This window comes from Balaenoptera ricei, chromosome 1 (genome assembly GCF_028023285.1).
Source record: "Balaenoptera ricei isolate mBalRic1 chromosome 1, mBalRic1.hap2, whole genome shotgun sequence".
Taxonomy (NCBI): Eukaryota; Metazoa; Chordata; class Mammalia; order Artiodactyla; family Balaenopteridae; genus Balaenoptera; species Balaenoptera ricei.
Genome location: NC_082639.1, coordinates 182,120,983 through 182,148,751, shown reverse-complemented (window position 1 = coordinate 182,148,751; position 27,769 = coordinate 182,120,983). Strand labels below are relative to the sequence as shown.

The following is a 27,769-nucleotide window of genomic DNA, read 5'->3' as shown; positions in this document are numbered from 1 at the left end:
AAAATTAGCATATGCTATTCTCCCTTTTTGGGTGAGGTAGGACTCAGTAGAGGTCCTATTAAGAAGAATTAATGATATAGCATATTTTACCTGAAGAGTGAAGACATGTAGGGGGATACAGTATTTAATGGACTGTTTTGGGAGATCTTTACTCTCTGTATGTGAATGCAAACTAGGATTAGAGCTAATAAATTTATAAAGAAGGAGATCATTGAAGAAGTAGGACAGTCTTCTGTTCCTCACAAATAAGACAAAATAGCTAAAATTACTAGAAATGTGCAGATATGGAATGAGTTGCTTTATGCAGTTCTAAGGAATTGTGATGAATAAAAAAATGTGTACTAGCAACTTCTGAATTCTAGTCATGTGGTAAGTCCTTTACAGATATTATCTGTTTCATGCTTATAGCCATACTTTGAAGAAGAAATTACTATACTCATGTTATGTAAGAGGAAACAGAATCATAAATTATATATTCAAGATCATTCAATTACTAAGTAGAAGCCAGCATTAGAACCTGAATCTGTTTGGTACCAGTAGTTGGTACACTTACATCTAAACCATAATAATTAATTCTACATTTTTTTTCATACAGAACCTTATAATCCAGTGAAAGAATCCATTATAGTGGTCTAATTATCTCTTCTGCTCTATGACATATAATTAATGTTGGACACCTCTAGTAATGGGAAAATCACTACAATGCAAGAGAGACATAGTGAAGATGATTCTCTTCACGTATTTACATGGCTTTCATGCCTCTCCAGAAGGCAAAAGTAATGTTCAATAATCAGTTGAACCAGTGTTTTGAACTTCATTTGTGTATTGCTGAATTGAAGTAAAGATTAGAGTAAGTGTCCTTCTAAATACAGGAATCTGTAGAAAACATTACGGATGCACTAAGGCTGAGCTTGGATTTAGATGTATTTTACAAATGGAACCATCTGCAACTGTCAAATCATTTAGAATTTTATTTTAGTCATAACATTAAAGTCATGAGTTTACTAATTACTTAAGAAAATTTTATTATAACTAAACATATTTTAATCGTGGGCCAAACGTAAACACTTATGCCATGATATTTTTTTCCAAATGAAATTTTCAGACACACTCAAAGTAGAGAGACTTGTACAGTGAATGCCCATACACCCATATGTAACCATACATACTATATAAAACTGACTACAACTACTAATTTTCCTACCTACAAATAGACTACAGAATGAAGTTTTCTGATCCTTTTTACATTTTTTGTCTTCAGAATATATTCCAAAAATGGATTTACATTTAAAGTACTATGTTTGTAAGTCACTTAAAATAATTACTTCTCTAAACAATAAGCATTTAGTAACATTGGCTTCTGTTTTTAGTTCTTAGGGATTGATATTTTTTCTATTTGATTTGATTGATTTTTACAATAAATAAAATATTTTTAAAAATCTTTCCAGTGTTTAAAAAACTTTAACAAAGTATATTCAGAGAAGTCTTTCTTCCCAAAGTGTTACCTCCACTCTGTAAATATAGATAAAAGATTTTGGTTAATCCTTCCAGTGTTTTTTTTTTTTTTTTTTCCCAAATAAAAAGAAATCCATCCATATATTTGTATCATACACTTTCTTATAAAAAAATCCCACTAGTGAAGCATACTTTTATCCACTTTTCTTTGATCGTCTTTGTATGCAGAAATAATCCTCACTACTTTCTTGTGGCTGCACAGTATTTTACTCTCTGTATTAACATAGTTTATTCCTATTGATTAGGCATTTGTGTTGTTACACATAATATAAAAAAGCCACAGTGAGAAAACTTTTGCATATTTTAGCAATTGTTTCTTTGGGATAGATTCTTAAAAGTAGGATTGCTGAGTCAATTATTGCTAACTATTGCCAAATTTCTCTCCATAGTTATATCATTTTGCACTCCAGCAGCAATATATCATAGGGCCTGTTTCCTTCTAGTTTGCCAACAGCTTTGACAAAGTTGTCAAATTTTTGAATTTTGGTAAATTCCATAATAGCTACGTGATATATCAATATATTTTTAATTTGCATTTCTCATACTATGACAGATTGAAAGCCTTTTCAAATTTATATGGGCCATTTTGTCTCTTCTTTTTTTTTAATTTTTTTTATTTTTTTAATTTTTTTTTTTATTTTTTTATTTTTATTTTTTTTTTTGTCTCTTCTTATCTAAACACTATTTTCCTATTTGTTATGCCCGAACCTTATTTCTCTCTTTCCTTGAGTTTTTGGAGTTTTTGGAATGTTAGAGGTATTAGCCATTTGTCCCTTATGTAAGTTGCAAACATCTCTTCCCAATGCAAAATTTACTTATGGTGATTTTGTGCTAGGAAAAAATAATCTCTTTTTATATGGTCTAATTCCTCTATCTTTTATTTTATTACTTTCAGACGTTCAGTGATAGTTAGGAATGCTTTTCCCACTCATGCATTTTCATTCTTTTTTTTTCTAGTTGAGTAGTTTCATCTTATTAAATATTCCTGTCTCCAGTTTGTTTGTAATATCTCCTCATATACAATCATATCCTTTACTTTGCAAATGACTATTCTGATGTCAAAGTGTCATTTATTAGAAGGTTCACCTTTACCCAATTGAATTAATATTCCATCCTTATCGTGTACTAAATTTTCATATATACTGGGGTTTTTTAAAATTTTCCTGTTCGAGTGTTCTGTCTATTCATGCTTCTGTGCTACACTGTCTTAATTATACACATTTTACAATATATATTCATATATAGCAAGGCATCCTCACTGTTGCCTATTTTTTGGAAAACTTCTGGTGACTTTTCTTTGATTAATTTTTACCTAAAAAATGTATAATTAACATGACTAGTTCAAGGAAACAAACAAAAAATGATGTTTGCATTAAACTTATGCATTAACTTAAGTAAAATTGATATATTTTAATTTAAATATTCCTATTTGAAACAAAGTACCATGCCATTTTCAGTTTACTTTTGTTATTTCAGGGGTGGCATATAATTTTTCATATATGTATTGCATTTTTATTGGTATTTTAAATGGTATATGCTAATCCATTATTACCTCTAACTAAGTATTATTTGTATATTTCAGTTTGTTAAGTTAGTAAAGTTTTTATTATTTTCTGCAGTTACTAAGTTCTGTTACTCTGCATAGTAGTTTGTCCATTGATTTTCTTGAGTTTTCCAGATGAATAATCATGTTATCTGCAAAAAGAGATAATTTTAAGTGTTTTTTAAAAACTATTACTCTAATTGTATTCTCTTCTATATTTACATTTTAATATATTTAATATCATGTCAAAACGTAGTACCAGTTGTGGGTTTGTTTGACAGGTTATGATTTTAATGGGAATGACTTCTGGGTTTTCCGATTAAGTAAGACAGTTGGTTTTAGGTTGACAATCACATGTTTTATCCTTTTAAGGAATTTTCCACTGACTCCTAACTTACTGAAAATTACCCAGCAATAGGTATAAATATTCATCAAATGCATTTGAGGCATTAATGGACATCAAGGTTTTTCTTTCTAGATGTGTTAATATACTGAATTATATTAATGATTTCCTAATATCAAATGACCCTTGCCCTCCTAGAATTATTCTTTTTGAGACATACATTTTTAAAACTTACTGTGTGTTACTGTTTACTATTGCTTTATTTATTATTTTGCATCACTAATAATAAGTTGTAATAATGTTTGTTGTTGTTGTTTTTGTTGTTGTGTGTGTGATCTTTCCCAGATATTTGTGTCAATGTTTTACTCAATTTATAACAACTAATTAAAAGTTTTCCTTCATTTCATGTTCTCTGGAAACATTTTAAGTAAATAGTATCAGATTTTTTGATCTTTGGAGTTTTGTCTGAACTCCCCTGTGAAACCATCTTGGCCTGTTGATTTTTTTTTTTAAATTTTGTGGAGGTGTTCTGTGACACCTAAACTTATTTGCAAAAGCTTTGCAAAATAATTTTATTTTTAAATAATATGTTTACTTTACTCTGTTATTTTATTATTTAATTTTCTTTCTCTATTAAAAAAGGTAGATTGATGAGTTGGTGTATTTTTCTGTTTTTTTTCTTCCCTTCAAAGGAAGCTGTTTTTCAATTTATTATTCCTACTTTTCTTCTGTTTTTTTTTTAACTCATTAACACTAGTTTTCTTCCTTTTAGTTCTTTTTAATTTCTAGAAGCTTATTTTTGTCATTTTTTTTAGTTTTAGAGTTATATGGCTATCTCAAATATTTTCATAATCTACATAAAGTACATATTTAATGCTGTGAATATTTATTTGAGTACTGCTTTAGCCATGTCCCTTAGATTGTATTATATACTGTTTTCCTCAGGTTTTCTTAGAAAATTTGTCATTTTGCTTTCACGTATGCTATTATTCAAGAATTACATAATAGAAAATTTATCCTTGTGAATTTTTTTTAAATTTTTCTATCAATTTTTAATTGTACTATATTGTAGTCAGTAAATGTGTTAAAGAAACAATATTCTGACATTTGTTAAAGAACAGTAAGGCAGACTTCATTCAGGGGGTCTCCTGCATTGGAGTTTTACAGGAGGGGAGAGAGACTGAGCTCAATTTTGAACAGAACCAGGAAAAGTGGGAATTTATTGGCAATGAGCAGAGTAGGCGGATTAGCGGATGGAAAATTACAAAGAGGGTAGGATAATTCTTGCTAAAGAGACCTAACAGGATTCTTGCTGAAAGCAGAGCAGGGTTATCAGATATCACCAGGGAGATGGTAGGGGATGAGGAATTTGGTCAGATGTTAAAGATGATCATAGGTCCAGGGTAGGGGATCCTTGCTAAAGTGACTTGACAGTATTCTTCCTAAAACTGGGCTCTTGAGAACATGCCCAAGAAACAAGCTCATAGGAGCCTGTCTAGCATTTGGTCAAGGAGAAAGTCTTTATCAAATGATATGTTTTTTCAAATTTTTGGAATTTACTAAGGATTTTTTTAAACAAAATATATGGCCAATTTTTCTAAATGTTCTGTGTACTCTTGAAAAGAGCTTTCATTTCATTTCCTCTTTATTAATATAAAGTTTAATATTTACCTGTAAGATCTACCTTATTAAGTAGCTTGTGTAGATCTCTATCATTACATTTTTTACCCCCACTGGGTCTATCTAGGTTTAGGAATTGTGTGCTGGAGTCTTATAATACTGGCAGTTTATATTTACTTTAACCTATATCTTCTGTATATTCTGCTTTATGAAAAGTGCTGCAATTAAAGCAGTTTTGCAAGTTTTAGTCTTTAGCACTATTCAGTCTATTTCATTTTCTCATTTAATAAGTTTGTCCTGAAGAGATCATCAACTTTGCTTCCTTTTTTATTTATATTCACCAAGATATCATTATCATTTTGTTTTTAACCTTACTTAAGAAGATAAATATCTTGATCTCATAGTCTGTTCGGGCTGCTATAGCAAAATACCACAGATAAGGTAGCTCATAAACAGCACAGTTCTGGGGGCTGGAAGTCTGAGATTAGAATGCCAGCATGGTTGGGTGAGGGCTCTCTTCCAGGTCACAGATTTTTCCTTGCATCTTCACATGGCGGAAGGGACAAGGAATCTCTTTGGAACCTCCTTTACAAAGGAACTAATTCCATTCTTGAGGGTTCTGCCCTCATGACCCAGACACCTCCCACAGGCCCCATCTCCTAATACCATCATCTTCAAAGGATAGAATTTCAACATATGAATTTTGGGAGACACAAACATTCAGGCCATAGCACTTGCATGTGTTGTCAAGCTCCATTATAAATTCTTAGACTATCACAACGCTGTTCTTTCTGTCTCATGTACAAGATGTTTGTTTGGGCACATGGGTGGATTTCTCAGATTCAGTGGTCTTTCTGAGAATGTATTCACTCAGATTTCCACACCAGTTCATCCTCTCCTTTAGGGGTAAATAATTGCTGTGGATTTTTTTTTTCTATAGTATTTGACATATGTATTCCCTTTTTGCTTTCAGATATTCCCACCGAAGGCTGTTTATCATGTACAGGACTTAATGCTGTTGATAACTTGACCCACTCATTCATATTTTTGAGATTTTTTTTTTTCCTTCAGCAATTCTAGTTAGTCTGCTTCATTTCCAGCTTGCATATTGATGTCCAGATACAAACTGAGAATGCGACTTTCCGAAATAACATTGTTGACACCTTATTTCTGCTACCAATTCACCTGATCTCTTGCAGAGAAGTATGAACTGTCACTTAGAATTGGATGGTCAGTTAGGCTGCGGCATTTTAAAATTGGTATTATTTTTAATTTGGAGAAGAAATGCAAGCTATTCTTCTGCTAGAAAATCTTGTTTGGTCTTTTAGAAAACTGGCTTGACAAATTGTCAGTGGGCATAATGCCACCTAAACAGATGGGTTTCTGAAAGAATGAGAACAAGCTTCTAGTTTGACAATTATATGCTAGATGAATATCTAAGAATCTGGAAGTCTGAGGATGGCAAGTTCTTAATGTTAGACTTGAATGGCATTGACACTTTATTGTCAATATTCAAACATTGAAAATTGCAGCTTAGTTGTAATTTGCTTTAAATTTCACCTTAGAGAATCCGTTGTCAAGTACCTAAAGCTTCTCATGGAGGTTAGTGATTTCCATAGAGCTTATTAACACACAATATTTTAATGTTTAATGCCATGTGTAGGAAACCTCTGAATTTAATGCATAAATATTTATATTACTATATATGCATGTATATATTTTCTCTGTGTTTTAAGGGTACAATTGAAAACAGCTAATGTTTTGTAATATGCTTGGTCATGTTTCCATTTACCATGCTGATGTGTAGTAAATGTTGAGTTTGTTTTACATATTTTCCTATCTTAATTTGCTTTGAGACCCAATGAGTGTTAGGTAAGCTAAACTGTATGAGAAAGTCAATATAATCTAGAGAACATGTTCTGCAAAAGCTTGCTGTTTAATATTTATGTATTCACAACCATCAACATCCCGGGTACTTTTCTAGGTATATGGGAAATCTTTGAGAACAAAAGAAAAGTAAAACTCCCTGCCTGTTTGTTGTTTATCACTCTTTTGTTTCATTATGGCTGTAAGCTAGGCTTCCTCCCCTGCAGGTAGTTGAAAAAATTGATTTGAAGTGGGAAATGGAATAATGTAAAATATTATTAATGCAGGAGAGGAGTCACTCACAATTTTTGTGGACAAGCGGAAGCTGAGCAAACGATCTGAAGGAAGTGATCCCAGCGCCAACAGCTCCTCGGTCACTCTGGAGACGCTACATCAACTAGCTGCTTCCTATTTCATTGACAGGGACAGCACCCTTCGGAGACTTCACCACATTCAAATTGCATCCACTGCCATAAAGGTATGAGTATGTTTACCCTAGAGTTACGTCACACCATTTTGTTCTCTGTCTCTAAAATCCATGTCTATATATGTTCATGTCTCACTGCTTTAAACAATTGAGTCCTGAAAAATAATTTAATATGTCCTTTTGCTTTAAGTGTTGCAGTACATTTAAGATGAAATTGTATATATTTTCATGTAATTTTGTTAACTTGATGATTGGGTCAAGGTGTTTCATGTCAGAACATTAATTCAAATACACTTGAGTAGTGTCAGTTTATCCTCGGGTACACAGACTCCCTCACAAAGCGTACATAGATGAAACTTTGTTTTAATAGCACTGATTTATTTTGTAAAACTTCATATTTTATTTTGTGCATTTAAAAACATTATCCTGAGAAGGGGCTCTATTAGGTTCAAAGTGGGTCAGTGACACAAAAATCATTAAGTCTGGTTCAAGGAGTATTCCCCCCCCACCATGTTTTTAAGGCACAATTGAGAAGTACAAGTATTTGTTTATAAGTTTCTAGAAGTCAAGATATACCATAATCTAGAACTACTGGATAAACTCTGTATGTTCACTAAAATCCTTTGCCTTTGAAGCAACTAAGGTTGACTTTACAAAAACTGAGAGCATGGGAGAATAAGATACCTTTAATTTTCAGAAGAAATGAAGGGAGAGAAAGAGAGAGAGACAGAGACAGAGAGAGAAAGGCAGTGGTTTCCAAAACAGTAGATGTTTTGACATATTTCTCTGGCAGTTTAGATCAGCATGTTATTGTGTTTGGCCAGTGGCCACTGCAAAACTAACAGACCAAAGAGTTGGCACATGTGATAGTGTGATTCTGGACTAAGTTAATAAGAGCAAAATAAAACATAAAGAGCATTTCCCAGTGTTTCAAATGTAACATTTCATAATTAATGTAAAAAGCACTCATTAAATATATCATTTTATTGCTTTATGAGATTAAAATTAATGTGTGTTTTTTTTCCAGTTAATTGAAAAGTAAGTATGTTGTTATGTTGAGAATGCTAAGAAAAATTAGCCCAAGGTACATCTTTTGTCCAAGACTGTCCCAGAGAGAATAAAAGATGACATGAAAATATTTTTAGCTATATAGAGACACAGATGTAGAGAACAAACATATGGACACCAGGGGGGAAGCGGAGAGGGAGGGTGAGGTGGGATGAACTTGGAGACTGGGATTGACGTACATACACTAATATGTATAAAATAGATAACTATAATAGATAACTATAGTAGATCTATATAATAGATAATAGATAATAAGAACCTGCTGTATAGCACAGGGAACTCTACTTCACTTCGCTGTATGGTAGAAACTAACACAACATTGTAAAACAACTATACCCCAATTAAAAAAAAAAAAAGAAAGAAAATATCTTTAGCTTAAGGGTTACACAAACCATAACTGCCCATCTTCAATACTGCTAGTGGATGAGGTTAAGAAAAAGACTTCTGTAGATATAGATTATACAATTATAGTTAGTCTACTTCTGACTATAGGACTTACATTATATTGACTAATCAAGTGTATAAATAATATTTATGCTGAATAGATAAAAAGGTAGCCAGCATGAACGCAGATGTTGTAGTTAATTTAAAAATATTGTAAGGTAGGATAGTGTTGTAGGTATTTAGCTTGAGGTTGCTGAGAAGAAATAGGCTTTTTCAGAAATCAATTTCAATGATATAAACAGAAACTTAAAGTATATTTTCTAATAGAAGACATCCTTGTAGTAAGTATGTTTATTATACGGCTATTGATTTTTTTGCTCAGTGCCAAGTAGAATTATACAGTAGACTTTTTGTATCCATACTGATTAAGAAATATTCATTCACAGTTTATGTCAAAACTTAATGGATATTTGTATGTACTCTTTTCTCCCACAAGAGAAGTATGTATTACAAAGACACATGTTTTAATGGTGCAGGCTGTTGTGTACAGGCATTGTTCTTAGACCCTGATGATACAGCTGGGGATGATAAAGCTTCATGTGTGGTAGAAATGAGCCAGCCCCAAAGGAGAAGTGACTTTCATAAAAGAGTGATCTAAAAACAGCTCTGGGGAAGACAAAGGAGTAACCTGGAATGTGGGAGAGTGAACAGCCTCACCGTGAAAGGACTCCAGAAAATGCTGGAGCCCATTAGTCTTGGAAGGGAGTTCTAGAGCACATAATGGAAGTATTTTAAAGTGTGTGTAGTGGGGCTGGGAACGGGAAGGAAAAGTGGAACTTTAGATCAAGGGGAGGAAACAGAGAACAGTATGGGAATGATATAGAGATGGGTTGTAAAGAGAAGTACACATATCTTGTGCATAACTAAGGGGAAAAAAAACCGAATGAGGTATGTGTGCTGGCAGCAACATGACTAAGAAAATAATCCTGGAAGTACATAGGGCAGGCAAGGGTGAGGTAGTAGGGACTGGGAAAGAGGGGAGGGAGGTCAGACTTTTCAGGATTAAATTTAGGCCTGGATGGAGTTCTCACCTGAGGCAGTTATAGTTTTAAGTGACGAGTGATTATCTGGCCCAGGGTCAGCTGCAGTCTGGGCTACTGTGAAAGCTCCAGGAAAACTGCTCCAGCAGGTCGACATAGTCCTTGAACTTCATGCACGCTTTTATGCTCCTGTGTAATTTCCTGAGGAGAGTATCTTTTATTTTCCTTAGTTATCAAATGTATCCCAACACAGGTAAAAAATGTCTTCCCACAATTATAAGATTTTAATTGCTTAGATGTGAGTTAACAGGGTAAGAGGGACTGAGGGGTGAGGGTATTGGGTGTGTAAATGGAATCCAAGGGCATTCAACTACTGAAATCCTTTATACTTGAATAAATAACTCAATGCAAAGTGCTTCTGTAGATATTTGAAATCAAAAGCTTAACTCCTTTACTAAATCTCTAAAGGTTCAGTGCATTGATTTTATATTATAAAGATTCACACGAAGGGTAGCAAGTCTACAATTTCTTTGATTAGATAAAAACACCTTGGGTTTTTAAGTGCCGTGTAGTGGGTATTTAATTTCTTGGACAAATGTTGTATGAAGATGTCCCTTGATTCACAGAATTTAAGAGACAGAGTTTTGTTAAAAAATAAAGTCAAATAAAATCATTATCCGAAAACAGCAAAAATATAATTAAATCTGCATAAGCATGCCTGCTTTTATCATGCTAATTCTTGCAAAAACACAAAAGAGTTGGACACATAGCGTTAACTGAGCCAGTTTCTAGAAAATGGAATAGAACAAATGGTTGTGTTTAACCTCTTCTAATTATGAATGTGAATGTAAATGTAGATTGAATTTCATTAACACATCTGTAAACAAAAATGAATGGCTCAAATGCCCATAGAGCGTAATTAACTGCTATACTATTTCATAATGGCATTTATATCAAATATTATTTCTCAATATAATTATTAGTGCAAAAACATGTCAAGTATAATGTCTAGAATTGTCAATTATTTTGAGAAGATTCAATTCAATTGACTCAAGTTATCTAAAAAAATCATACTAACATATTCTTTAGGTTTCTTTTGAAATAATCAAATAAACTTTAATATGTGATTGACAATGATGAGAAAATCAAAATATACATTTCGGGAAAAATCCAATCTATTACCTGATGTGGTATATGGATTTTCAAAAGTTTCCTTAATACTTTAAGTTTTAAAAATCAGATTACATGCAGTGAATAAAATTAAAATATTTGTAACTGTTAAAAAATTTAAAAGAGCCAAGTTATTATTTTTCTAAAAGAAAAAATAACATACTGTATTGCTAGCATTTTTCTAATATAGAAAAATTATTTGAAAGATTTTAAAAATTATGGTGTTTAGAATTTTTTCCAACAAATTTAGGAAAAAGCACAAACAATATGATAAAGTTAACTTACAGGTCAGTATTCCAGCTAAAAATCTGTCTCCAAGTGATGTCTTAGTGCTGCATAGTTTACTTAAGGGTGTTGAAGGTGATGTTGAGAAGAGGCTCCACAACTTAGAGCTACATTTCTATTTCTGAAATTATAAAAATACATTAAATTAAAATTTCAAAATCTATTCATAAAATTAGGATATACATTAGAATATTAGAATATTCAATGGAGAAAATACAGTCTCTTTGGCAAGTGGTGCTGGGAAAGCTGGACAGCCGCACGTAAATCAATGAAGTTAGAACACTCCCTCACACCATACACAAAAATAAACTCAAAAGGGCTTAAAGACTTAAATATAAGACATGACACCATAAAATTCCTGGAAGAGAACATAGGCAAAACATAGTCTGACATAAATCGCAGCAATGTTGTCTTAGGCCAGTCTCCTAAGGCAATAGAAATAAAAGCAAAAACAAACAAACAAACAAAAGCAAATGGGACCTAATCAAATTTATAAGCTTTTGCACAGCAAAGGAAACCATAAACAAAATGAAGACAACAAGTGGACTGGGAGAAAATGTCTGCAAACTATGAGACGGACAAGGGCTTAATTTCCAAAATATGCAATCAACTCATACAACTCAAAACCAAAAAAAAAAAAAAAAACCCAATCACAAAATGGGCAGAAGACCTACATATACATTTCTCCAAAGAAGACATACAGATAGTCAACAGGCACATGAAAAGATGCTCAACATTGCTAATTATTAGAGAAATGCAAATCAAAACTACATTGAGGTATCACCTCACACCAGTCAGAATGGCCGTCACCAAAAAGTCTACAAATAATAAATGCTAGAGAGGTTGTGGAGAAAAGGGAACCCTCTTGCACTGTTGGCGGGAATGTAAATTGGCTCAGCCACTATGGAGAACAGTATGGAGGTTCCTCAAAAAACTAAAAATAGAGTCGCCATATGATCCAGCAATCCTACTTCTTGGCATGTATCTGGAGAAAACTCTAACTCGAAAAGATACGTGTACCCCAATGTTCATTGCAGCACTATTTACAATAGCCAAGACATGGAAGCAACCTAAATGTCTATCAACAGATGAATGGATAAAGAAGATGTGGTGTATATATACAATGGAATATTACTCAGCTATGAAAAATAATTAAATAATTCCATTTGCAGCAACATGGATGGACCTAGAGATTTTCATACTAAGTGAATTGAGCCATACAGAGGAAGACAAATATCATCTGATATCACTTATTTGTGGAATCTAAAATATGATACAAAACAGAAAGAGACTCATGGATGTAGAAAACAAATATATGGTTACCAACGGGGAAAGGAGTGGGGAGGGATAAATAAGGAGTTTGGCATTAGCAGATACAAACTACTACATGTAAAATAGATAAACAACAAGGACCTACTGTATAGCACAGGGAACAAAAATAAATTTCAAAAGCTATTGATAAAATTAGGCCTGACAATAATTTTCCAAGAAGCATTTTTGATATGTAAATTATTTGATTTGGGGTAATTTAAATTAGGAAAAGTTTACAATTAATTTTTAAATTTCTATATGTTCAAAAACTCTTAATTCAAGAAAACCCAGTAAGACAATTTACATGTAAATACTTCATAATAATTAGAGGTTTGATTTCATATATTAGTTTTATTTTCAGGAAGGTCTCTCTTTTAAATAGCAAACTCTCTTCGGGTTTCAAAAGAATGTTTTAACTTACGCACACATAAAAGTATTTAATTATTTAGTACAAGCTGTACATTTAGCTTAGTACATTTACACCTTTTTTTTTTAATTTATTTTATTTTACTTATTTATTTACTTATTTTTGGCTGTGTTGGGTCTTCGTTTCTGTGCGAGGGCTTTCTCTAGTTGCGGCAAGCGGGGGCCACTCTTCATCGCGGTGCGCGGGCCTCTCACTATCGCGGCCTCTCCTGTTGCGGAGCACAGGCTCCAGATGCGCAGGCTCAGTAGTTGTGGCTCACAGGCCCATTTGCTCTGCGGCATGTGGGATCTTCCCAGACCAGGGCTCGAACCTGTGTCCACTGCATTGGCAGGCAGACTCTCAACCACTGTGCCACCAGGGAAGCCCAGCTTAGAACATTTAACAATTTGGACAATTTTGATCAAGTTGACCACAAATCTATCTGAATTTTTTATTTATCTGCCCCAATTTTTTTAGTATAAAGGAATAATATATCATTCAAGAATAATTAATATGTGTAAATTTAGTGTCATGATTAAATTCATGAAAGCAAAAAGTTCCAGAATAATTAAGAATCATATATTTTTCATATTCTAAACTTTCATATGCTTTATAATATATTTCTAGTTTGCATTACAGATATTTATTTCCCCTCTGCCATGTCTTCTCTAATTTTGACAAACAATCCTAATTTGCTGGAGGGCAAAAGCAGAATCTGTTTTTATTTTTGTTTGGTTTTTAATCAAAATAACTTCTTATATATATAGTGGCTACCAAATGGTAAATTTGTAAAATAAATTTAAGCTTTGTTGTTTAGATTAAATATTAATTATATAAATTAGGGAAAAATATTAAAACTTCAATTTGTGGTATATTTTAGCATCTGTTTCATTCCATTCTTCTTTTTTCAGCTCTTTCCTAGTCAAAGATCTTATGTCCTGTGACAAAGCCTATACTGTTTGAGGCCATTATATTTTATTTGTTTTCTGCTCTCTCACATCACAATTGTCTTACTATCTTCACTCAAAATGCATCTTGTGTTTATCTTTCTTGTGACAAGTTATATATAATTATATTTTCTGTGTTATAACTGAGCGCTGACTAAATTATTATCTCTTCCATATACAAAGAATATTTGACCTGAAGAAGCCTGAAAAAATAAAATCAAGCAAAGCAAATAACACTAAATAAAAATTTAAATCTCTAAATAGTTAGAACTGCTTTTAACCAAGATGGATTAACAGGGACTGAATTTACCCTCCTACCTGACAATCAAAAACAGTGATAAAAGATATAGAAATAATGGTCTACCAGGCATTGAACAATAGGTAATAAAGGGCAATGATTATGAGAAATGGACACAACTGAGGTGAGTGCTATGATTGCCCCAGCTTGCTGTCTTGAAAGAGTTTCCAGGATGTGGTTCAGGGAGAGAAAATCCAGGCAGAGACCAAAAAATTCCTTAAATTGAGGATAGAGGTCAGAGTTGAGAGACCTAGGTGTTTTTAGTTGTTGGACAGAACACCAGAGAGGAGAAAGCCATGTAGAGAGAAAACCCCAGGAACCGTAGGGGTTTGCCCTCAAATACTTAGCAGAATGCTGTTGAGTACATACATGTGTAGAAATTACCTGACATCAGGGAAGAAAACTACACCATGGATTAGGATTAGAGAACAGTATTCGGCACTCACTCAGGGCCTAGAAAAGTGTTCCCATAAGCCAGAAAGGAAATACTAATAGTTCATGGAGCACTGCATGAAATGCTTAGAAATGGCATGCCTCAGCGGTGGGGAATAATCAACCTTGATTAAGTTCTTCTCTGGACTCACCTCAAAAAATTATAAAAAATAAGACCAACATGAATCAAACTCTTTCCAAGAACTGCACCCCAGAACAAAACTCAAGACTGCTTATAGGAATACAAAATAAATAAATAAATAATCTATTATCCAAAAAAGTAAGATTCACAATGATAAAAACCAGTAAAATTTCCCAGGCAGTGAAGAAGCAGGAAAACACAAACCATAATGAAGAGAGCATTTAGCCAATTAAAACTGACTCAGAATGAACACAGACATTAAACTTATCAGACAAGAACACTAAAATGGATATTATAACTGTATTCCATATTTTTTAAAGTATTAGTACAGACATGAAGACAGAGAAAAGACCCAAATTGACCTGACTGACATTGGCTGTAATGTGTGACATAAAAAATACACTGAATAAGAGTAGACACCTACAGTTGTGTCTGTCTCTCATAATCATTGTCCTTTATTGCACAGGAAAAGACAGGTGAAATTGAGACATAGATATATAAACTATTTACAATGAAACAAAAAGAGAACAAAATGCAAAAAGCAATCGACAGTGAGCTCTGGGACTTCATGCAGCCATAAATATGTGTAGTTAGAGTCCCCAAAGGAGGCTGGGGGTGGAGGGAAGTGTTAGATACCTCTTGCTGTATAGCAATGTTATCGTTACTTTAGAGACATAATAAAACACATTATCACATTATCATGCCTTCAGTTTTTTTTTTTTGAAGGTCAAGAGTCCAGGCATGGCTTACATGGCTTAGCTAATGCTCAAATCAAGGTGTCCACCAGAGCTAGATTTTCACCTGACAGTCAACTTGGGAAGCATCCTTTTCCAAGCTTACATGATTGTTGGTAGCAGTAATGTCCTTGTCAGTGTGAAGGACCCTTTTCTTGCTGGCTGTTGGTGGGAGGTGACCCTCAACTATTTGCCAAGTGACCTCCTCCATATGGCAGTTCACAACATGTTAATTTGTTTTTTCAGGTTCAGCAAGGAAGTGGGTCATTATAAGACATCACAATCTTATATAGTGAACTTATAGACAAGTAATCACATAATCACATGCATTAAATCACCTTTGCTGTATTCTATGGTTAGAAACAAGTCATAGGTCCTATCTACACTCAGTGGGAGAGGATTACAGAAGCACATGCATACCATAAGGAAAGGGTCAGGGGTGGATACTTTAGAATCTGTTGCCTCAGACAAAATAAAAAATACTTGAAGAGTTAATAGCCAATTTCCAAATTAATAAGGATATTTAAAACCCACAGATCCAAGAAACTCAAAAAATGCCAAACACGAGAAAGGTCAAGAAAATTACACCAAGGCATTTCATAAATTGCTCAAAACCTATATTAAAGAAAATATCTTAATTTTCATTAGTTATCAGAGGATTCCCAATTTGAATAAAAGGCAACTCTATTAAGATACAAGGCTGACTAAGATTGTAAATGCTTAGATGTAAGTTCATGAGGTATGGGGGGATCAGGGGAAAAAAAAGACACATCAGGTGCAGAGGAACAGAGCTAAGGATGACAGCAGATTTCTCAGACACAATGCAAATAAGAAAACAGTGGAGATGAGAGCTTTAAAATACTAAAAAATTCTGTCAACCTAGAGCTCATTTTCTAGCAAAAATGTTTCCAAAAAATGGAAAATACATTTGCAGATGTAAAAAACCTGCAAGAATTTCAGTGGCAAACCTGAATTAAAGAAATGACAAAGGAAATCTTTCAGGCAAGAATGCAGTGGATGTCAGTCAGAAATATGTATTTACACAAATGAATGAAGAAAAGTGAAAATGGTACCAACATGGGTCATTATATCTTTTATCATCAGCGTCATTATTATTTTTATTATTATTCTTTAAAAGAGAATCAATTCTTTAAACAATACCACAATCTGTGTATTATGAGGTATATGTAGAAATAAGCAGTATGCCAACAATAGCATAAAGATCAGAAGAAGTGTACTGGAAGTACAGTCGACCTTTGAACAACACGGGTTTGAATTACAAGGGTCTACTTACAAGCAGATTTTTTTCAGTGGTAAATACTACAGTACTACACAATCCATGGTTGGCTGAGTTCATGGGTGCAGAACTGAGGATACAGAGGAAACTTGTAGACAGATGGCCAACTATGAGTTATACTCATATTTTCTACTGTGTGGAGGGTTGGTGCCCCTAACCCCCTGTTGTTCAAGAATCAACGGTATAAAAGTTTAAAGTTCTTGTATTATCAGTGAAATGCTATGATATAATTTAAAGGTAGACTGATAAGTGTGTACACTATGAACCTTAAAGCAACCACTAAAATAACAAAATAAGGAGTTACAGTTAACAGGACAAAAAGGTGATATAATAGAATTATCTTAAAAATTAATTCAAAGGAAGTTAAAAATAAGCAAAAGGGAAGAAAGAACAGATGGAGAAATCGAGAACAAATATCTAGTAGATAGACTTAAACCTAATAACATCAATAGTCATTAAATATCAGTAGTCTAAACTTTCCTATTAAAAGGCACATTGTCACATTGAATTCTTTTAAAAAGCAAGATTAAACTATATGTTGTGTACAAGAAAATCACTTAAAATTTGAAAGTAATTAAAAGTAAAAGGATGAGAGTAGGTATACTATGCTAGCACTGGAGTGGCTATTTTAACATAAGAAAAATACGTCTCAGCGAAGAGTCTTACCAGGGACAAAGTCATTTCAGAGTGATATACTTGGCAGTTAATCCAGAGGAAATAATAATCCTAAACATGTAGCAGAGCTTCAAAATTTTAGGAGAGAAAAAAGTAATAAAGAAATTCATAATTATAGTCAGATTTTAACAGCCTTCTCTCAATCTTTGACAGAACAAGTAGACAGAAAATCAGCAAGGGCATTGTAGATTCAAACAACACTATCATTCGAGTCATAAAAATGTATTAATAATACAAACGTATCAGGAAAATCCTCAAATATTTAAAAACTAAATGCCAAATTTCTAAATAGCCCATGGCTCAGAGAAGAAAGCGAAAAGCGTATTAGAAATTATTTTGAACTGAATGTAATAATGAAAATACAGCATATCAAGATCTGTCAAATATTGGTAAAGCAGTACTGAGGGGAAAATGTGCAGCAAACAATGTGTTTATTTGGGAAAAAAATGTGATAAAACAATGACCAAGATTTCCCCTTAAGAAACTAATGATAAAGATGAGCAATTAAACCCAAAGTAAAATAAAATGGAAAGCAATAGAAATAGAATACAAAATAGAAAACAGAAAATAGAAAGCAGAAGAATAATAGAGAAAAAAATGGAACCAAAAACTGTTTTGTTTCTGTGGGGGTTTTTTAGTGTATGAATAAAACTGAAAAACATTTAGCCAGAATTATTGTGAAATAGAATAATGAATAGACAAATTATGAGTATCAGGAATGAGAGAAGTAACATCAGTAAAATTACACAGGTTTCTAAATGTTAGTAAGGACGTATCACGAACAACATTGTGACTATCACTTTGAAAATTAGTTAACACATTTCTTGAAAGACAATTTCCAAGGCTCATTCAAGAATAAATAACATGAATAGTCCTAAATTTATTAAGCAAATTGATGTTGAGATAAAAACATTTTCTGCAAAGAAAACTCCTGGCCAAGATGGCTTCACTATTGAATTCTAACATTTTAAGGAATATAATAACAATCTATATAAACTCTTCCAGAACATTTGAGACATTTGACAAATTATCAAATCATTGTTTAAATCCAGCATTACTCTGATATAAAAACAAAGTAAAATATTACAAGGAAATAAAACTATCAATATATTTCATGTGTATATATACAAATAGTTTTAACAAAATTTAAGCAATTTGAATCCAACAATAGATCAAAAGGATTACACATCAGGACTACTTGGGATTTATCCTAGAAGTTCACGATGAGTAGTATTAAAAAATCAACTAATGTAATTTATTATATCAACAAAATACATATAGATATAGATAGATAGACAGACAGTATCTTCTCAGAGCTTGCAGAAAAATCTTTAGAAAAAATCTGACATATATTACTTATTAAAAAAAAAAAACTAGAAAGAGAAAAGAACTTCTTCAACTTGATAAAGAGCGTATTTGCAAACCTGTGGCTAGTTTCATACTCAACAGTGACAGAGTAAATGCTTTTTCATTTATGTTCAGGAACAAGACAAAGATTTATGCTATCACTACTTTTATTGTAGTAGAATACTGCTAAACATTCTACTAATAATAGTACTAAACATTCTAGTAGTAACATTGAACTATAAGTTCTAGACAGTGCAACCAAGCAATAAAAAGAAATCAAGCATTCAGATTTGAAAGGAAGAAGTAAAACTGTTTTTATTCGCAGAAGACATGTAGCTATAGAAAATCCAGTGAAATAGTTTTAAAAGGTACAAGAAATAAAAAGGGAGTCGATCATTTGAAGGATGCAAGATTAATTTATGTGTAATTCTATATATGTATATTTCTATGTGTATTTTTGTATATAGGCAACAATCAGAAGTTTAAATTAAAATCGATACCATATAGATTTGACAAAAGATTTAAAAGCTCTGTATACTGAAAATCCCAAAATTACTTAAATTAAATCTAGTTGTTATTTTATTATTTCCATTCTATTTTAAATATACACACACAAAAAATACATGTGTATATCCCCATTCATATATGTAGATATCATCCATCAGTCCATTCTTTCTGTTTCTCTCTCTCTCTCATTCTCTCTCTCTCTTTATATTATATTATTGTCTTCTGACCACCATTTTTTTTCTGATGAGTAGTTAGTAGTTATTGTAGTTTTTCTCTTGAATGTAATATTTCACTTCCCCTAACTGATTTTCACACTTTCTCTTTGTTTTGAACTTTCAGCAGATTGACTGTAATATGCCTTGGTGTGGTTTTCTTCCCATTTATCCTTCTGGGATGTCTCATCTGGGACTCTGATGCTAGACTGTTTGATATCGTCCTTAAAATCTTGTACTATCTATATTATGTTGCCATTCTTTTTCTCTTTGCTTTTCAGTTTTATTAATTTCTAATGACTTGTCTTTAGTTCATTCATTTTTTCCTTATTTGTCCAGTGTAATATAAAGCCAATTAAATAAATTCTTCCTTTACGATATGTTTTTCTTTTCTACCATTTATATTTGTTTATTTTTTATAGTTTCTGTCTTCTGAAATTCCCCATTTGTTTATTTATATTGTCTAACTTTTCTACTAGATATTTTAACATAGTCATTAGTATTATTTTAAAATTTCTGTCTGGTGATTCAACCTTATTCATTTCTGAGTCTGCTTCCCTTGACTATTGCCTGTCTTGCCCTTTGAGTTCACATTTTCATGCTTTTTCATATATTATTGTTATTGCCTAACATCGTGTGTAAAAAAGAGCAAAAAAAGAGACAAAAAAAGACACTGAAGTAAATAATATTTCCACTGAAAATAAGCATACCCCTTCCTCTATTAGGCTGCTATTATGTGAGGCTGAGTCAGTCTAATCTGGAATTGAGGTAGACCTGTGCTTTCTTCAAAATTTAACTTGATTTATTGACTTCTGGCTTAAAACAGTTTGAAGACAGCATCAGCACTTTCCTTTTAGAAGGGCTAAGGATCTGGCCAAGAGTGAGATTCAGGAAATTACCACATCTTCACAACCCAGCTGGCAACTTTCTAAATCATGGGGGAACTCTGCATGAAGGCTTGGCTGCCAATCTACTGCAGAATTATCTTTGGTTTTTAGTCTTGCCCTCGCTTTCTACACACTGAGGGATCACTTTCTTCCTTGCTGCCATATCTCTAGCATTTGGAAGGCCAGTGCCTGGTACTTGGTAGAAGCCGGAAATGCTTCAGAGGCATCTTTCCCAGCTCTTCTTCCCATTTTGTGCCCTGAACTTGGTGAAAGCAAAAAGCACATTGGAGGGTTTCTCCCAAAGCCTTGTACTTGCGGAAAGCCCAGGTGCTTCAGAGAGTATTTCTCTCAGCTCTGCTGTTTTGCACGTAACCTCCCATGTGCTGTATTCATGTACTCTCTAAAGGCTAATGGCAGCAATTTACTGGGTGGGTGTATACTCACTTTGGTACTTCCTGGTATTTTAATCCATCATATCAGGACTGACACGGCCATCAAACATTCTTTCTAGTTTCCCTTTACCTTATCAATGGCAGATTTATCCTCCTCCCTCTCTGCCAGAGATGAGAACAGCCTTGTGTTCGTTTCCTCCCAGAAAGAGCTAGTGATTTTCTGGACTTTAGTTCATTTACAGCATCCACTGTACTCTTATAGTTAAACCAAGAAACTTTGAATTTGAGTTTATCTGACTTATTTTCATTGTTAGGGTGAGAATGATGGCCTCTTGTGATTTTCTACATCCTAGCTAGAGTTGGAAGTCCTTACTTCTAGCCTCTGCTATTTCATTCCTATTTCTCTGAATTCCATGTTAACTATATAAATGTGTTCAAAACACTATATTGGATCACATCAGTTTTTTTTCTCATGTAAGGTCATAGAAACTTCCTGGAGATTATTAAGACACTCCAGGTTTTTATTTTATACTCCATAACATTTCTAGCATTATTCCTGTTGAAGTGCATGAGCTCTAGCATCATACACTTTTTTCCCCCCTTAGAGACTTTAGAACCAATTAAGAAATACTCATAGAAATCACCAAGACTGAAGTTAAAGTATAAGCTCTATTTCAAGGCATCATGGAAATGTGCAGACACAACAGGCTTCTGAACAGTTCACTCCCAATTAAACTTAAATAACTAGCACTCTCCCTCGGGGCAGAGCCTGCTCCTATAAGCTTAACCCATGAAAAAATAGACACGATAATAACTCCTCTGATGGATCTATGCAAGTGGTATTTCAGAAGGAGCAGAGTAGAGCATGCATGATCCCATCCTTCAATATCACTAATCAGGTGTTCTTTTGTCTTTGATGGAAGCTATTGAATGTAGGAGGGAGTTGGGCTAAGAGAACTCATGAAGGGTACCCTAGTAAAATTCCTGTCAATGAAACATTAGGCAAAATAAAATACAGTTTCTCCTCTAGTAACATCCAGGGAATCCTTCTTAGATTGATATAACCAGTGCCTCAAGATTTTCAAAGTAACACTGTATACATTGTGACCACTGTTCTTATTACTATATTGTTATCTAAATAAGTCTATTTTATTGCCTAGTATATTATCTCCTCCATGAAAAGCAAAATTATTTTTAAAAACATAATAAATGTTGATCACAGTCATCCTGCCTTCAACCAGAAAAACAAGGCTCTTTTGATTTTGTTTTGTTTTGTTTCAAAATAGCTATTGATATTAGATCACTAAGTTTATGCAACTGTTTGTCATGTAACCTTTACTTTGAGATTGGAGGCAGAATTCAATAGCATTGTGTCAGGGATCATGTCTATTTTCCAGAACTCTGAGTGGGATTGTTAGAAAGAATGATCTGGAACAAAGACTCTCAAGAGCAATACTTTAAATCAATAAACTCGAACTCCATTTCTTCCTACATATAAATTAATCCTGAAGTTTCCACAGGAATATAAAAGAGCAAATGTCAAGTGATATCCCCAGTAAAGGGTTCTATATTTGAGCTCCCTCCATGCTCTGTCTCCTGCCCTAACTCTGTGTGTGTGTGTGTGTGTGTGTGTGTGTGTGTATGTGTGTGTGTGTGTGTGTGTGTGTGTTTGACTGGCAGCATGTATTAGGAGAGCTCTGAAATCTTAACTGATACTCTTCCAGATTTCAGTTTCCTCATGCCAGTCAAGCCAGCCTGATCTACAAAATCCAAACTGCCCAAGAATATTGAAAGAAAAATCAGTATGCACATATGAATACTCCTGCAAAAATCAAAATACATTGTTAAAATATATATAGAAAAAAATAGAAAATGTTCATAAGGCTAGCTTGAATATTTGTCCATTTCACAAAAAGAACCTTGGTTTATTTCTTACATATTTCTGGTTTTAAAGGAAGATGTGAATGATATTACTAATGTGATCACATTTAGGAAATACAGGCTGTAAATCTTCCTTGAACTTCTTCCTAATTTAGTGTGTTAAATTGAAAAGGTACAACTACATTATAATACCATGTGGTGTGATCTGATGTAAACTGACATTTAATGTTCATTTAAAAATTACCTTTACTGAGATATAATTCATTTACTATACAATTCACACACTTAAAATGTCCAATTTAGTGTTTTTAGTATATTCACAGATACGTAAAAACATCATCACGTAAAATTAAAACATTTCATCACCTTACAAAACAACCCAAAACCCTTTAGCTATAATCCCCCTATTCCCTAGCCATCTACATCCAGCCCTAAGTAACCACTAATCTACTTTCTGTCTCTATAGATTTCCCTATTCTGGCTTTTCATATGAATAGTTTCATTTAATATGTGGTCTTTTGTAACTGTCTTCTTTCAAGATACTCTTTTCAAGATTCATCCAAGTTGTTGCACGAATTAGTCCTTTTTCCCTTCTTATGGCTGAATAATATTCCATTGTATGAATAAAGCACACAGTTTATCCATTCATCTACTGATGGACGTTTGGATTGATTCTACTTTTTACTATTATTAATAATGCTGCTGTAAACATTTATGTATGAGTTTTTGTGTGGACATATGTTTAGATTTTTCTTAGATATATATATAGGAGTAAAATTGCTAGGTTATGTCATAACTCTAACTTAGGAACTTCCACAGTGTTTCCAAAGCTGCTGCACCATTTTACTTCCCACTATAATGTATGAGGATTCTGGTTTCTTCACTACCTTTCAAATACTTGTTATTATCTGACTCTTTGATTCTAGCCCTACTAATGGGTGTGAAGTGGTATCTGTTTGTGGTTTTGATTTGCATTTCCCAGATGACATCACTGAGCATCTTTCACAGATCTTTTGGTCATTTGTATATCTTCCTTATATAAATGTCTATTTGGATCCTTTGCTCATTCTTTAATTGGGTTCTTAATCTTTTTTTTTTTTTATAAAAGAAAAAAGAGTTGAGTTGTAAGAGTTGTAAGAAACTCTTGTTGTAAGAAAAAAGAGTTGTAAGAAAAAAGAGTTGTAAGAAAAAAGAGTTGAGTTGTAAGAGTTCTTTATATATTCTTTGTACAATTCCCATATTAACTATATAACTTGCAAATATTTTCTGTCATTCTGTGGTTGGTCTTTTCACTTTCTTGATGATGTCCTTTAAAGCACAAAAGTTTCTTAATTTTTGAGTAAGTCCAGTTTACCTATTTTTTTTCTTTTGTTGCTTGTGATTTTGGTATTACGTCTAAAAATATTTTGCCAAACCCAAGGTCTAAAAAATTTACTTATATGTTTTCGGAGGTAAGAGTTTAACTTCATTCTTTCTATTTGGCTATCCAGTTGTCCCAGCACCGCTGCTTGAAAAATCTGTTCTTTCCCCATTGAGTGGTTTTGGCATCCTTGTCAAAAATCACTTGATCATAGATATATGGGTTTATTTCAAGACTCTCAATTTGATTTCATTGATCTATATATTTATCCTTGTGCCAAAACCACACAGTGTCTTAATTACCATTGCTTTGTGGTAATTTTTGATTTAAGGGAGTATGAGTGCCCCTACTTAGTTGTCCTTTTGTAGGACCGATTTGATTATTCCAATTCCCAATTTCTTTCAACAACATTTTGTAGTTTCCAGAGTACAGTTTTTGAACTTATTTTGTTAAATTTACTCAAGATTTTCTTCCTTTTCATGCTATTGTGAATGAAATGTTTTTCAAATTTAGTTTTTAGATTGTTCATAGCAAGTATATTAGTCAGGGTTTCTTAGAGAAACAACCAATAGAAGATATATATCTCTATATCTATATCTATATATCCATATCTACATCTATATCTATCTATCTAAAGAGCAATTGGCTCACATGATTATAGAGGCTAAGAAGTCTCATGATCTGGCCTCTGCTGGTATAGTTTATGTCTAAGCCTGAAAGCTTGAGAACCAGGGAAGACAATGGTGTAAGTCCAGTCTGAATTCAAAGGCCCAATCAACAGGATAACTGATGATGTAAGTTCCAGTCTGAGTTCAGGAGAAGACATACATCACAGCTCCACAGTCAAACAGAGAACAAGTTATTGCTTTGCATTTTTTTTTTCCTATCAGGCCCTCAGTGGATTGGATGATGCCCACCCATACTGGGAAGGGCAGTCAGTGTTACTCAGTTTACCCTTATGCTCATCTCATCCAGAAACACCCTCACAGACACACCGAGAAATAATATTCAGGCAAATGTTTGAGCACACTGTATCCTGATCAAGGTGACACATAAAATTAATTATCACAGTAAGTGTATAAAAATACAATGAACTTTTTAATTGATATTGTATCCTGAAATCTTGCTGAATTTGTCAGTTTATTTTTTAGTGGATTCCATGGAATTGTTTATATATAAGATCATGTCATCTTCAAATACAGATAATTTTACTTCTTTTTCTTCCCAATGGATATGCCTTTTATTTCTTTTTCTTGCCTAATTGCCCTGGCTGGAAGGTCTCTTATAATGATGGATAGAGGTAATGAGAACAAATATCCTTATTTTTTCCTGATTAAGGAAGACAGCATCCTTTCTTTTACCATTAAGTATGATGTTAGCTGTGGGTTTTTTCATAGATGTTCTTTCACATGTGGAGGAGGTTCCTTTCAATTCATAGTTTGATGAATGATTTTATGATGAAAAGTGTTGATCTTGCCAAATGCTTTTTCTGTGTCTAATGAGGTGAGCATATGCTTTTCACTTATTAAATACTGATATGATGTGTTACATTAATTTATTTTTGGATGTTGAACCAACCTTGCATTCATGGAATAAATCCCACTTGGTCATGGTGATATTTTTTTTTATATGTTGATGGATTCCAGTTGCTACAATTTTGTTGAGGGTTTTTACACCCATATTTGTAGGAGATATTGGTCTGTTGTTATCTTGTGATTTTCTTGGTTTTAGTATCAGAGTAATACTGGCTTTATAAAAGGAGTTGGGAAATGTCTCTCTTTTATTTTATGGAGGAGTTTGTGAAGAACTGGTTTTAAGTATTCTTTAAGTGGTTGGTAAAATTGAGTGATGAAGCCATTTGGGCCTGCACTTTCTTTTTGTGGGTTGCTTGATTACTACTCAATATCTTTACTTGTTACAGGTTTATTTACCTAGTTTATTTCTTCTTGAGTCAGTTTTGGTAGTTTGTGTCTTTCTAGGAATGTCTCCTTTTATTCTAAATTATCTAATTTATTGTTGTACAATGGTTCACAGTGTTCTTTTAAAATCCTTTTTATTTCTGTAAGGTAAATAGTAATGTCCTTTGTTAATTCTTCATTCTAGTTATTTGATTCTTCTGTTTTTTATCTTGGTCAATCTAACTAAATGTTTGTCAATTTTTTTGATTTTTTCACAGGCCCAGCTTTTGAATTCATTGATTTTCTTCACTATTTTTTTTATTCTCTAGTTTATTAATTTCTACTTCAATCTTTATTATTTCCTTCTTTTGGCTTGCTTTGGGTTTAGTTTGTTCTTTTTTCTCCAGTGCCTTCTTTCTTGTTATAGGAATTTACAACTATATATTTCTCCTTGTCTTTTACCATCAGCATTGTTATTATGATGTGTCAGTTTGTGGATCTCTTTGTGCTTACATTACTTAGAGTTTGTTGAGCTTCCTGGATATGTAGGTTATTGGTTTTTCAATAAACTTGAGAAGTTATTGCCATTATTTTTTCAACTATTTTTCTACTCCTTTCCTCTCTTTCTGTGTATGTAGATGCACTCAAAGTGTTCTACATTTCTCCGAGGCTCTGTGTTGTGTGTGTGTGTGTTTTATTCTTTCTTCTCTGTGTTCTCAGGCCTGCATAATATCTATTGATCTGTCTTCAATTTTACTACTTTTTAGTTTTTCCAGTTCAAACCTACTGTTGATTCCCTCTGGTGATTATTTTTTTAACTCAGTTATTGTACTTTTCAACTCCAGAATTTCCATTTGGTTGTTTTTATAATTTACATCTCTTTTTCAATATTTCCTATTGGATGTGACAGTGACTTTCCTTTGCTACTTTAGTCTTGCTTTCCTTTGGTTCTGTGAAGATATTTATAATGTCGATTTTGAAGTTTTTTTCTGTTAAATACAACATCTGGTTGCTCTCACAAGTAATTTGTATTCTTGCTTCTTTTCCAGTGTACAGATAATAATTTTGTATTTCTTTGCATGCCTCATATATTTTGGTTGGTAATGTAACAGGACATTTTAGATGATACACATAGCAACTCTGGGTACTGTTCTCTAGTAATCTGAACATCCTAAAAATAACCAATTTAATAATTAATAACAATATAAAATTATTGAATAACTCTTATAATGACTGATGAACAATTCTAATAGCTTAGGAATGAGACATATATATACATATATGTGTATATTATATAAAAAATATATTTTTATATTATATAAAAATATTTATATATTATATAAATATTTGTATGAAAATAGACTATATTATTAAAAAATAGACTATATTATATAAAAATAATATATTTCAAGACCTCCTCTTACCCTCCTATGATCACATCTCAATATTTGATACCATTCAAACTTCCAGTAGCCTAAAAGTGAGAGGACTTAAGACATAGACTGGGGAAAGAACTGGATTTTCAGAAAGTTGCTAGATAATTAAAAAAAATAGTCTCCTGCAGGATGCTGCTTTCTAAATCCCATGACACCTAGATGAATTAATACACTCAACTTCTCCTTGACTTAGGTTCATTGTCTCTAGAATGAGGATCATAGATTTGTTGTGAGGGTCAGATGGGTTAATATTTGAAAGGCTCTTAGAAAAGTGCCTAGCATGTAAAAGTGCTATAAAGTGTTAGCTGTAATTACTTAACATGTAGTTATCGAGCTTGTGTAATAT

General features: G+C 32.9%; 1 protein-coding gene across 2 annotated transcripts in view; it reads left to right on the top strand.

Moving 5' to 3' along the window:
- BRINP3 (BMP/retinoic acid inducible neural specific 3) overlaps positions 1 to 27,769 on the top strand; it is a 396,963-nt gene that overhangs the window by 198,771 nt on the left and 170,423 nt on the right. For both annotated transcript variants that reach the window (XM_059905817.1, XM_059905818.1), the window contains one exon: positions 7,175 to 7,365. In XM_059905817.1, the coding sequence (XP_059761800.1) occupies positions 7,175 to 7,365 (191 nt within the window). The remainder of the gene's footprint in view (positions 1 to 7,174; positions 7,366 to 27,769) is intronic.